At 40.9% G+C, this 13,282-nt stretch overlaps 4 protein-coding genes across 4 annotated transcripts; 1 reads left to right on the plus strand and 3 right to left on the minus strand.

Moving 5' to 3' along the window:
* Positions 1-2,519: 2,519 nt before the first annotated feature.
* Positions 2,520-3,294, minus strand: BDB00DRAFT_827292 (CCAAT-binding transcription factor (CBF-B/NF-YA) subunit B-domain-containing protein). Its single transcript, XM_053123786.1, has 2 exons — positions 3,084-3,294; positions 2,520-2,986 (listed from the first exon to the last, which is right to left on the minus strand). Exons 1-2 carry the CDS (start codon positions 3,084-3,086, stop codon positions 2,666-2,668), a joined length of 324 nt encoding a protein of 107 aa, XP_052978858.1. The 5' UTR covers positions 3,087-3,294; the 3' UTR covers positions 2,520-2,665.
* Positions 3,295-6,911: 3,617 nt separating this feature from the next.
* BDB00DRAFT_765109 (uncharacterized protein) lies at positions 6,912-8,287 on the plus strand (the record flags this gene model as incomplete). Its single annotated transcript, XM_053119495.1, has 5 exons — positions 6,912-7,233; positions 7,319-7,509; positions 7,622-7,640; positions 7,736-7,891; positions 8,040-8,287. 5 exons carry the CDS (start codon positions 6,912-6,914, stop codon positions 8,285-8,287), a joined length of 936 nt encoding a protein of 311 aa, XP_052978859.1.
* A 2,075-nt stretch (positions 8,288-10,362) lies between these two features.
* BDB00DRAFT_827301 (uncharacterized protein) lies at positions 10,363-11,336 on the minus strand. Its single transcript, XM_053123787.1, has 3 exons — positions 11,199-11,336; positions 10,647-11,093; positions 10,363-10,542 (listed from the first exon to the last, which is right to left on the minus strand). Exons 1-3 carry the CDS (start codon positions 11,259-11,261, stop codon positions 10,438-10,440), a joined length of 615 nt encoding a protein of 204 aa, XP_052978860.1. The 5' UTR covers positions 11,262-11,336; the 3' UTR covers positions 10,363-10,437.
* Positions 11,337-11,481: 145 nt separating this feature from the next.
* On the minus strand, positions 11,482-12,366 carry BDB00DRAFT_873175 (uncharacterized protein; the record flags this gene model as incomplete). Its single annotated transcript, XM_053127059.1, has 2 exons — positions 11,482-12,124; positions 12,212-12,366. The coding sequence occupies 2 exons, from the start codon at positions 12,364-12,366 to the stop codon at positions 11,482-11,484; spliced, it is 798 nt and encodes a 265-aa protein (XP_052978861.1).
* Positions 12,367-13,282: the final 916 nt, after the last annotated feature.

Here is a 13,282-nt window from a genome sequence, read left to right on the forward strand (position 1 = left end):
TCTCATATGATTGGTTTATAAGTACGTAAGTGAGCTTATACTGCAAAGATGTATAAAGATTGCCACGAATCATACATATAAGAATAGCAGTCTCCTAAAGAACTCTACGACATTATGTTCGGGCTGCTCATAAGAATGGAGACCTATTTGATAACATCAATAAAAGCTGATGTAGCTAAATGTATATCTCGCTCCAGTACTAGAGAATATCAGAAAAGAAAAGATGAAGGCAAGAAGCATATGGTTGTTGTATAGGTTACAGTGCATTACACAAAACGGTAGGATCGATCTCATTGAAAATAAATCCGTTCAGTGACCGCTCTTCGTTCTTCGCTCTGCAACATATAACTCTTTTTTAATTACATACATGAGTACATATAATTCTCTATTCTTATCATCCTTGGTCGTCACCTTCGTTGTAGTCAGAGCCGTCGTGTTCGAAACTTTAACGAACAAGCAGGATGAACACATATGTCAAATATACGATTGTTATCATAGTCAGACAAGTTTTCTTGATGAGCTCAGCGATTTTCATCGACATATTTAAATGAGCCCTTGCCGACTGTGTAATTGTCGTCAAGCATCATATGTAGTATCATACATCATTTCAACTTTTTGTCTCTGCTGCTTGGATGCTCATGAATATATTACCGCATACGTACAACGACATAGTGGCAATATTAGTAGGCATAGCTACCATTAGAGACTAAGTTTTCTTTTCATCATACTACACTTGTATATTTTTAATTGATCAGCATTATGCTGTCATGATATCTCCTTGGCTTCCTTATTCCCTGCTTGGTTTTTTGCCACGATTCAACACTAAAATTCATATACGACACAGTGTCTTACTAGTGTAGTGCAAGCAGCAATAAGAGAAACAGCTGGAATATTTACTGCATTAAACATCTTCTTCACCTGACCGCTATATATGATAGAAACGCCATATGAGTGTATATAAATACAGAGAAAATGATGGAGAGCAATACTTTCTAGAATTTCTTCGCTTGGCCCGTCTACTTTTTTTGCTATACATTGATTTATGTATACACGATCGTAAAGGCTAGTATAATGCGTTCTTTTCGATAGCAATGACAACAGAAACACCATCAACGATGCCATTTATGCATGAGTACGTTGGCGTCGATGACGGTACTAGTAACCTTGTCAGCTTTATGTCAGATCGCAGTGTTACGCTTTCATGGGTTGCTTCATTGGACTTTGGTGTTCGGAAACCTAATACTCTGGTTCGTTCGTCATGTGTTTGGCGATGGCCTTAAGAAAAGTGACGATGTTGGAGGAGGTAGCCCAAACGGAGCCGTAGATTAGGGTCCTGCTTCTACTACGACTGCTTGACCATGGATACGACCCACTATATCGCTGTGGTTACTCAAGTACATGAGTTTTTGACTACTTTTAGCTAGCAGACAGGATACTAGTTTCTTTTGAATCATCTTGTAGTATCTAACATAACACTTTCCGTGATATTATGAAGTAAAGTCGATTGAGCAGTGCTACTGATGCTTACTAAGAGATGTGGTTCCGATGCTTTTGTCTGTGTTATCATAAAGAATATTTAAAAGAGATCCTTCGTGGTGGCCAATCGTGATGATTTTCTGGATGTATAAGTTCGCGCGCAATTAAGTAGACATTGTCAAGTTCTGATGATCTTTATATGATTGACCAATATCTCTTCCTATTCCTAAAAGATGCTTTGCTTTTGCCTTGCTTTGCACTATTTCTGAAGCGTCGTATAAACATTATATGGCTCGTTTGTTTTGTGGTATAATTTATTACGGTCGTCGGTCGCCATTGGTGCACTTGCGTTCAGAGATGGGTTCTAGTATGATACGCAGTGGAAAGAGAGCTCGTAATGTACGTACAGCATATATGATTCATCTAATGTTGTCATGATCCTATCAACAAGATGCTTATAGTATTACTGTAAATATCACAGTGATTAGTTTATTATAACCGTTGTATACTCTGTAACTTTTCTTTGTCTTGCAACCGATCTGTCATTAGTGCCAGCTTTTCAAGTTTTTTCAACGTGAAGTACCCTTCATAGTTCCAATTTCCAAGATCAGGAGAAAAAAGGCGTCTATTTCTGTGTTCCGAATCAAACAATGCTTTACTTCAAAAGGATAAAAAGAAGAGACGCTACGTGTAAAGAAAATATAACTAATAGAGTATGAGATGTGTCGTGTGCTATACAAACAGGGAGAAATAGAGAAAGATTTCTTTTTGCTAAGGAACGGGTAATAGAAAGAAAGAAAGAGACAGATAAAAGAGACAAAGATATATAGACTACTAGGGGAGGAGGTGATGGAAAAAAAAACAAGATGAGTGTATAGAAGAGAGTGAATGAGTGTGCAACCTTGACTTTGGGGGTAAATGGCTATGCTTGAAGATTAACATAGCCTTGTTGTACTTGCTGCTTCTGCTGATCTTGAGAAGATTGATCCGATGACCCATTATTTGTGGTGGCAGCACTGCTATCCTGCTGCTGGTGATGTTGTTGTTGCTGTGGATCATCATCCTTATCCTTGTCCACGTATTCGCCATTCTGCAATTTTCCAGCCTTCTCCAACTCGGCAATCTCAGCAGTAGCTAATTATGAGAGGATAAGCAAATTAGTATGACAAAAAGCACACAACGGCAAACATCACCACCCCAGATCCCTTATTCGAGACATACTCAAAAAACGACCCCCAGGACCTCTAGGGCGTCGCATGGCATGCCGATGTCGGCTTTCGTGGAGATAAGGTCTTCTGGCTCGGCCAACTCGGTTCATTTCTTCAAGCTTGAACCGTGCTGCTCTTCGCTTCAAAATGCGGTGATACTGCTTCGCGTTGACATACAAAGGTTCCTCTTCTGGCTGTTGAGGCGCCGCTGCCGTGGGCGCAACAATCACTTCTCCGTTCGGTCCACGATACAGTGAGGTGTTCATAACTTGAGCTTGTGCTGTGATCATGGCTGCTGCAGGCTAAGAACATTAGGAAAACAACATACACCACCCATTCATCTTTAATCAGTACGAAAATTTTGACACGTAAAAAAACAGACTTTTATATCCAACTTACCATGGATTGCGCGGCGTAACTGAGATGGCGATTGGGATCGTACGCGAGTGATGATCGTTGTTCTTCCGTCTATACACAAAGTTGATCCCGATTAGAAAACAAAGAAAACAGAAAAATAAACAAACACTCCAATCGTTAACTACCACACCCCACTAGCACCAGAACGAAAAATAAAATAAAAGGCTCACCATGGTGCCTGGAACTGACGAGGCTGGTGGTTCCTGCGAACCAAGACGACTGCCTGAATTATTGCTCGTGTTGCTGTCGTAATTCATTGTGGTTGTTGACTAATGATTCAACCATGAAAAAAAATGAATGTCTTTTCTTTCATCATGACTCTTCCTTATCGAAACGTGATTGCAATATATATAAATGCGTGGATAGAGAGGAGGGGTAGGTAGCAGAGAACGAGAATATGTAGAGGGAACAGACCGAATAAAAGAGACGGGTAGGTTTGACTTACCAAATATTCGCGGGGTACTCAGGATACGACCTTATTGGCTCGAGAAGACTTGTTCGAACAAACGATATGGTTGGATGGATTTTAAGCTTCTTTGATTGGAAGAAAAAAAGTCTTTTATACCCTTCAGTTCTCTCCTTTTCCCTTTGCACCTGTGGCCGGAAAAAAAAATGTTTTTTCGGATTGGGCAACGCCTTCCTTGTGTAACCATAAACTGGAGCTGGGTGAATCATTTAGCCGAAAGAGAGAGAGAGCTTTGTTGCTCTCACTTTCAATGCATATAGAGCAAAATCGGCCAATACACAGTAACTTTGCAGCAAAAACAAAATGGCAATGCACCCTATAACTATATATCATTAGAGAGATATTTGATGCATGAGTTTACTAACAGCAGTACAATCAATTTAATAAGCGGATCAAAATAGAGCGTCTATAATGGTGTATTTTGACAATTCAGGCACCGTTTATCAAGCACGAGTTAAAAGTATATATAAGAAAGATGTTCTATTGACCTTCTACACTAGCGCAGTGGGCAACTACACCAGCACACATATATCTGCGTTTCCGAGCTGTCTCTACAAATTCAGATGTTTCAAGAGCCTTGCCGATCATGTTATTGCCATTCAAAGTGTCTGAAGAGATCCTTGGAAGGCTCTGTTAGTCTTCAGATTCATAAGGTACCTTCATCCCAGGTATTAAGCTGTATAAATAATTATAATAATGGGGCATCGCATGCCATAAAACTGATAATAATATCATTCAGGAAATAATGAGCCTTATCCTATGAGTATAGTCAGCTTCCTTTACTAAGACTGCTTTATCATCATTGCTCTTTCTGTTCTATCAGGTCCAAAAAAGTATATGTTGAAAGTTCATGTATGATATGTCATGCTTTGATAGTAGAGCAAATGTTTGTTTAGTTTGAACAGTATAATATGAGAAAAAGTGAAGATGATTATAGATTCCACATGTACTAATGGCCCAAGATACTAATCCCCTTCTTTCCTGATGAGCAGAAACCGCTTTTGACCGAGTAGAAGGCTCTTGTCGGTGGATTGAATCCACAGAATTATATCCAATAGTCAGCCCCAGAATGATAACTTTGTTTCGTTACATCGAAATAATGGTTTGCTGCATTGTCTTTGGGGTACCAGAGGTAGAACCGCACCAGCAAAACAGCTTTATTTTTTCTTTTTTGGGTGTGAATCTGGTGTCCAACCAAACCATACTGGTTTGCTACCGCGAGTTCCATACAGCTATACAGAAATAGCAAGCACAGTGTGTACCCGACGATATCGCATCTCCAGATAAAGGTGATATGTCGCCTGATGCTCAGGTACGAGGTTACCCTCCTATGACTGACTTGTTGCTAGCTATACCTGTGCAAATTATAATCATCAACCTTTTCTTGACGTTGACATCACATCATTCTTCCGATCAAACATATTGGAAAGGCTTGCAAAGCATATTAATGGATGCGTTTTTTATCCCCCCCAAAAGAGCATAGAACTGGACTATCGCGTTCTTCCAAAGGTTGCCCTTGCTTAATGGCATTATTCTTGATGGTAACCGGGGAAAGGTTCGCAAGTGCAAATACGCAGTCGTGCTCTTCACTGCGTGTGTGTAAATATGTGCTTGATTGAGGGCCTCACAAGCAATCCATTGCATTGCTCGCAATGGGTACCATACGTCAGCCAGATCACAACAATTATGTTGCGTAAAGTACCAAGTATGTTCATCGCTAGCAACAAGACACCAATTTCTGAGACAGAAGTGTTTCTTTATGTTTAATCCATCCCGATTCGCCAAAACCAGTGAACAGGCGCCGAAATCGAACTGCTTTCCTTAAACAGCGACCGTGGTTTATCTTATATGCATCTAGTGTATTTCGCGAACGTTTTTTCTTGGGATCGTGTTGACTGATGCACTTTTGGTCATATCAATTGTATTTGATTACAAAATTCTTGCACACATGCTGAATGATACTTCAAATGGGATGTATTTAACCTTGTGGCGAATATACCTTTGTACCCCAAACTTTTTGCGTACTGTCTTGGCTGGAACGATATCTCTGTGCTTGCCTAGATCGACGCGCTTTTCAAATTAAGCTGTTTCGTTTATGTTCATACTTTCTATTTGGTTCCAAGAATATGATAATGTACAGTATATATCCTTCGGTCAGTGTAAGAAAAGACCGCACTTCATATACACGACAATAGGTGTTAGTACAGTATACAAAGCCGAGAAGTACAAGCCAAGTCGAGAACTATAACTATAAAGCGACATTATGCAACCAGCGACAACTGTTGAAAAGCACTGGATAGCGGATATATGCGTCATTAGCTATCGCAAGCATTATAACTTTCTCTTTTTTTAATCGGTGCATATATTTAACAATCCCAGTTTCTGAAAGAGACATAGACGGTATACTGAGATGGATACACTTGATACATGTATGGTTGTATCATGTGTTCTTTAACGCTCCTTCTTCTTTTAGGGCACCAGCCCCAACTAAGTTACGCAACCTCATCCGGCAGAATGGGTGTTTTGAGATCTGGTTTATGCTATCAGAGGTTGAAGGGACATATGACAGGATCAAAGTGCTATATATCTTTCACGCAAATTTATTAAGTCAAGGAATTGATGATTATTTTAGCAATTAGTGGCAAGCATATATTATGCTCTCTCATTTGTGCATAGCACGCTATTATCACTGTAAGGAACGCTGTAATGTGAGCATCAAATGAAAGAAGCCTCACATGCTTTGATTCAGCCAACTTATGGACGCCCTATCTATTACATTATTCACACTTTATAATAATGCAAGTATTTTATCCGATGGTTTTTCTCTACATAGCCACTCCGATCGACCAGCCATCATGATTTTATCATATTGACAGGACAAGCAAGAGGAGCACCGTGAAGCAAAGAGTCAAGTGATTTGGATCAGATGATGCAGCGCCATAGCAAGTTGCATAAATGTTTGCTTTTAGAAGAAAAGTCTCAAATAGACGTTTCATAGATCCGATCAAGCGCGGTATGTTATGTACAAGTACAGTGCCGGTGGGCTGATCTGTATCCTTCCACTCAAAGAGCGGGGTTATAGGGACGGCGATTGAGACCGACCTGGCAAGCCATTTGAATATGTACCCCGAAAAGATCTCGTTTTCCATTGGGGTGGTAACACCCTGCGAGCTTGTGCGCCGTCGTTTCTATATTTTTCTGTTGGTTGTCCTGGAATCAAAAAAAAAAAAACTCCTCCGCTGTTCCTTCCCCTTTATTTTCTCTTTTTCCACACTTCTTTTTTTCCCTTTGTCATCTAGCACCACCATCACCAGTAACAGCAGCAACAACGACAACAGACTATCATGGACGTTGCATTAGAGCTTGCTGACGAGTATTTATTTGACAGCATATACGCAAAACTAGTACCAGCACACACTTCAGTCAATGGCACTGCCCTTGATGATCTTGTCGCCACTTCAGCATGGGCGCGCGATTATGACTTGCGCATCTGCCTGACTATCATGTGTCTGGTCACCGTTGGCGGTTGGTTCTTTTACCTCTCGGCAGCAACCTTTTCGTACTTTGTTCTCTTTGACCACGAATACATGAACCACCCCAAGTTTTTAAAGAACCAAGTTCGCCTCGAAATCGACTGTGCTGTCAAGGCTGTTCCCGGTTTTGCTTGTACGTTGTAGTTGCTTAATACTATGCCCTCAAAAAAAACCATTAGCTGTTGACTGCTTACCTGTTTTCTTGTTCTTCACGATAGCTCTTACCGTACCTTGGTTCTGGGGTGAAGTAAAGGGCTACTCTCTGCTGTACGAAGGCTTGCCTACTTCTGTTCTTGGTTGGGCCTACATGGTCGCAACCGTTCCGTTGTTCCTGCTCTTCACTGACTGTGGTATCTACTGGATTCACCGCTATTTGCACCATCCCCTTCTCTACAAGCGTTTGCACAAGGTAAACAACGTTTGTCTTTTGTCATTTTATAGATATATGCAAAAGCTTACTCACTAATTCTCTTTGCTATATGTCGGTCTGCTGATAATTATTGTTGTGGGATACTATATAGCCTCACCACAAGTGGATTGGTATGGGATTGACAAAAACGGGGCTCGTGGAAAATATACACAGACAGCAATACTAACGTAACACCCTTCTTCCATTTACTATGCTAATATTTTAGTCCCTACACCGTTCGCATCGCACGCTTTCCACCCATTGGACGGCTATGCTCAATCCGTGCCCTATCACCTGTTTGTGTACCTCTTCCCCATGCAAAAGTGGTTGTATATCGGCATGTTCATTTTCGTCAACATCTGGACAGTCATGATTCACGATGGTAAGATCCTTCTTTGGTTTAGAAATGAACTTTCTTGGCTGGAAAATGGAAGGAGATGAGAAGAGAGACGGGATGTCAGAGAGAGGACATTGGTGATAATTTCACTACTATTATTGATATTAAAACGGTTTTCTTCTTTTTTATGTAGGAAACTTTGTCTCGCGTTCAACAATTATTAACACGAGCGCTCATCACGCCGTCCATCATTTGTACTTTAACTTCAACTACGGTCAGTATTTCACATTCTGGGACCGTCTGGGTGGATCTCATCGCGAACCTACCGAAGAACAATACAACGACGAGCTCCGAAACAGCAAGAAAACATGGGCCCAACAGGCTCAAGATGCCGAGAGCATCGAAGGCGAAGTTCTTGGAAACAAGAAAAAGATCAACTAATAACGAGATTATTCTCTCTCTTATCTATTTCTTCTTCCTCCCCTTATTATTAATCATCCTCTAACGCACTTCTTCATTTCCTACCCCACAAACAATCCATTTCGTTATACTAATCCCTCTTTTGTAATTTTGGTACATTTATTTTGGCTTATTTGTTCTCTCTCCTCCCTCTCTCTCTCTTATCACTTCCACTCCTCTTGTTACATTTTTAATCTACACTCTTATTCCCTTTCTTAATTTATTCTACACACTTGACTTTATGACAAAATATAAGAGATGTCAAAGTAACATTATGGTGGATGACGGAATATTTAAGCCGATCAGATAAAGTACAATGAGGCATATCTGATATCACTACACCGATCCCCCTCGTTGGCCCCCTTCCGTCTTTGCATATGGAGTACATACTAAGAAGGTGAGCTCCGATTCACATGTGTTAAGTGTGCACAAAGTTCCGCATAATGAGTACACCCATTACATAGAAACAGTATGTGTGGAACCTCAAATGGTCTATAATCCGGGGCCCGTTTCATCCGCCAGAAACCATAGTTCTTCCGACGAGTGGGTTCTTATTTACCACTAGCCTACTCAAGACAGTTCTGTTTATTGAAAAGTCGGCCTGTCCCGCCAATTATATTCAGCACGTCAACTACATAGCAGTAAGTGAACTATCAGTTAGTGCTCCATACCTTCTCTAGCAGCCACTCATGAGGATGGAATAGCAGTTTAAGCATGCCAAAATCTCAAGCTAGTGCTATCACCACCATCATCATACATATAAAGAAATAATGAGCTTCTGCATGTATATGTTATTTAGGCCGCATTCTTCCTTTTTGTTCCTTTACATTTCGATTGGCGACTTTGAGGCACTTTTCTTGCTAATTTATGCAACCAGACGGGAAATTTAACTTTCTATTGATGGTACTGATGAGTTCTTCTAGCGTATATTGACAAACATTGACTAATAATACAGTAAGCTTATAGTTGATGTTCTATGATGACTTCAAGTCGAAGGGATCAAAGGGTCCTGGTAACATCACTAATAGATTGTCCAAAACGCAACTGACGCCAGCAACGACGTTGAATACTACCGTACTATATGTATATTCAGCCAGTGCATAGATGCAGCGCCTTTTAAAGGTAACGTACTTTGACAGATGCTGAGCAGGGCCATACATGGCACATACCTCTGTTCTAGCTGCCCACGACTGTAACACAATGATACCAACTTTTTGATGTTCCTCTACCTCATCATATCCCCAATGAACTGGCTGTATAGCCAAGTAAGCTTGTTTATTTATAATCAACATATCACTGTCATGAGACACGTTAGATCATGTGTTCCTTTGGTTAATGTTCCTGTTACTGCCAATGCAACCATTGCCCAGCTCCAATTCCATTGCCAATGCCAGTTGTGCCCAACTCCGACGCTCGTTGCAGAAAGTAGCAGGCGCAGTGCGCGTCACCAAGTTCAAGTTAGCAGACGATCACCAAACCACGAAGAGTTGTTGTAGCATTAAGCGTTTGGATGTTTTGTTGACTGTCAAATGTATATATATCTTTCAGAGCTCGTATTCTCGTCCACATTAGCTTTGACCAAATCCGAAGTACGTCAAACCGAAACCCAAAGGTCCAGTGCTTACATTGTTGCAATGTCTTCTATATAAAAAACGGTCACCATCCAAAGGGCTGACTCAAGCTCTTCATATTGTACGTCAAGCATGGAAGAAGCAACTCGCCCACAGTTGGCCGTTGAGGTGACGGCCGAGCTGAGAGCGATCCTGTCATCCTAAAATGTACGTTTGCGTGTGAAATAAAAGGGTGCGTTGCTGCAAGGGATAAAAGCATGACTTTCGTTGATATGTTCTCGACACAATGGCGCCTGTGGCTCGTGGCCATGTTGCCTATGCCTGCGCCCGCATCGGCTGCTCTAAAGATCACAGTTACTTTTCTTGATGTACCTTTAAGAATCAAACTTGTATGCACGCTTTTAATATTCGTTTTCTGGGCTTACTAGCAATCGGCTCCGGTTCAAATTCAAGTATGCACTCACTTAGCAATAACAATGTACCACTAGTAGACATTCGGCGACTCTAGGACTCAAATTAAATAAATTGTTCTTTTTATTTTGTAAAGTATATTATTAATTGCTACTGCACTACTTTGGGTGGTCTTCCGCGTTTCTTTGTTGGTGGCTGTTGCAGCTTTTGGCTCTTTTTTAATCGTTCTCCCCAGTATCGTTCATATTGGTCGTCCTAAAAGTGTTTTGGTTTCGTTGTTATTCTTATAAACCATCACAAACAATTCAATCCAAAGAAAACCATCCCTCCTCTGCACTCAAGTGTTTCGCTATTGTTACCTTGTATCCGTCCTCGACTTCCTCCTCAAACTTTCTCTTGTTTTTTGCAGAATTGTTTAGCTTCCGTTTGCCTCTTCCTGGTTTCACATCTTGTGGTGCTGTCGCTGCTTCTGTTATCGACGATTCAATTGCACACTGTTGTTGCACTTCTTCTTCGTCTTCTGATTGATAATAGCCTTCGCTCAGCAAAACCAAGAAATCTTCCATGGCTACTTTGAAGTCTTGGTTGTCAAACACTTGAGGCGAAATATAAGGCGCGCTCCAAGGATCTTGTTTTAGACGATTGACGTGGTCGATCGATTCAGGTCGCACGACTTCTAACTTATCGTCAGGTCCGTCGTCTGGTTTGGCGCGTATGAAAATAAGATCAGCTGGTGGCAGCAAGTCAATGAGCGATTCAACAGCATCCAAGGGAAGTTTATCAAAGATCTCTGCTTGTAGCGCTTTCTAATGTCCATAAGGAGAAATGAGAAAGAGTTTAAAGAAAAGATCCAAGGTTATGAGATCAATCGTTTGATTTCAGGAGTGGACAGAACATAAAAGTAAATGTACCTTCATGTCCGCTTGAACCAAGGGGCTGTTAGGATCTTCCAGTAAACGTTTTAATGAGCTCATTTTCTTATGTGCTTTGTTTAGATATGTGGTGGTATTGTCGTTAGAGGAGTGAAATAAGGACGCGATCAAAGCACAAAGCGGCGAATACCGAATTTAACTGTCATGACGGCCGAACGCTTTCTCCTTTTGAAGTCATATGTTTGGACAATGAAAAAAATGTATTTTCTTTATTATTGATGTAAACATTATACAGTTGCATATATCACGCAGCGGATACTTTTTACGGCCAAGTTGCCTTGAAGCTAGGGCGAGCACTGACGCGTTCATAGTAAGCCTTGACTGTAGGTCTTCCTTGGAAGTTCTCCTCGCCACGTACCAAGTTTTGACGATACAGCCAAGCAGTCAAATGGACATCAGCGAGCGAATAGTCACCAAAAATAAAATCACCCTTGCTCTGCTTCAACAGCTCCTCGGTCTTGTCCAAGAAGCGCACAGCCTTGCTCCACATTTGCGCGTTGGTTTCAAACATGGGCTTAGCATCTGCCTTGCCTTGGTACTGCGCAATCATTCCGTTTGTTGATTGGAGGAAGCTGTCATACAACTGCTTGTGTTCCGGCGCCTGCTTGCTGTATGTTTCGAACCCTTGCACACGCCCTTGCAAAAATGGAACAATCATGTCCTTCTTCTTGGCCAATTCGGATTCATCCCGCGAGGTAAAGAACAATGGGTTGCCAACATCTGCGTTGTCGTGCATATCCTTGACATATGAATCGATGGAACTGGCGTTCTGCGAAGTGTACAGTTGAGGCTCGCCGCTCATCTTGTCTAGCTGCTTGCAGACTTCGATCGAGTCGTCTTCAATCGACTTGCTGCCTCTTTCATCAGTAAACTCCAACGCAGGAACGGTGTGGTTTGGATTGACCCTAATGTATTGAGTTAATATACAATCAAGTGGTTTTTGTTTCTTTGTTTTAATCTCGCTGTCTCCGCAGTACTGCGCATGTACGTACTTTAAGTAATCTGGAGCAAAATTTTCCGCCTTGGACAGATCCACGGTAACGTATTCGACACCCTGGATATTCTTTTCAGCAATCAAGAGTCGAGGTATTGATGCATAGAGCGAAGGAGGAAAAGTATACAATTTGATCTTGTTGTTATGGGACATGGTGATGATAAACAAATGGTTATGCAAAAGAGAAAGTGCTTCATTCAATATCCAGGGTGTCTTAAATAACGGACCAAAAGTGCGTCAAACATGCCTATAAATGGATAATTCCGGGGTATTGAACAAAAAAAAACCTGAGCCCCACTTTCGCGCGAACTACATATCAATAATACTTGTTATAATACTAGATGACAAACTACTATAGTATTCTTTATCAATCATGCATGGATGAAAACATGTGTTGATGACATAATATACTTTCCTGCATATCAATTAATATTGCTGACGCGTAATTACCGCATAGACTTCCGCGCTGATTTAATTTTTTCACCTAGGCCAAACATTAGTACACAACGGCCCATATTACATTGAAAATTTTATTATAAGTACTGCATTGATTGCACGACTACTTATGTAGTCATTTGCTACGTAGAGTAGCTCAGAAGCTACCGATGTACCGGCTTATTGCGTAAAATACAGTGTGGGACTTATTTCTTTGACGACTAAGGGATTTTACATCCACCCACTCATCCAATCGTTCTTTTCGGTAGCTATGTGTGAGTAATTGCCGCACGGATAAAAGATGTATGCCCTTCATATATAGTATACTGCATACTGTACTGAGAGCATCAACAGGTTCTGGCTTTCCTATACAGTTATTATGTTAGAGTCTCAAGGCCAAGCTTTCACTTTTGACTTATTAAGCATTCTTGTATATGTATAATTCTTTTGATGGTGATTGAACGCTTTCCTGAGGTTTCTTATCAGTACTGACAAGTTTGACGAACATTTGAAGTTTATATACCATTATAAACAACGTAGCTTTATCAGATTCTCACAGAGGAGATTCTGTATTTTATCGTCTTGCAATGTTTTGATTACCAAACTTGAGCGCAAGAAAATAAGTGTTCCCACG

This window comes from Zychaea mexicana (assembly GCF_025766255.1).
Source record: "Zychaea mexicana strain RSA 1403 chromosome Unknown BDB00scaffold_45, whole genome shotgun sequence".
NCBI classification, from domain to species: Eukaryota; Fungi; Mucoromycota; class Mucoromycetes; order Mucorales; family Lichtheimiaceae; genus Zychaea; species Zychaea mexicana.

Bases quoted from the DNA above. Each gene is read 5' to 3' on its own strand.
- BDB00DRAFT_827301 (XM_053123787.1), bottom strand. From the start codon at position 11,261: ATGAGCTCATTAAAACGTTTACTGGAAGATCCTAACAGCCCCTTGGTT. The intron at 11,094-11,198 runs GTACATTTACTT...TATGGACATTAG, and splicing joins TGGTTCAAGCGGACATGAAG to AAAGCGCTACAAGCAGAGAT. The intron at 10,543-10,646 runs GTAACAATAGCG...AAACACTTTTAG, and splicing joins AAGTCGAGGACGGATACAAG to GACGACCAATATGAACGATA.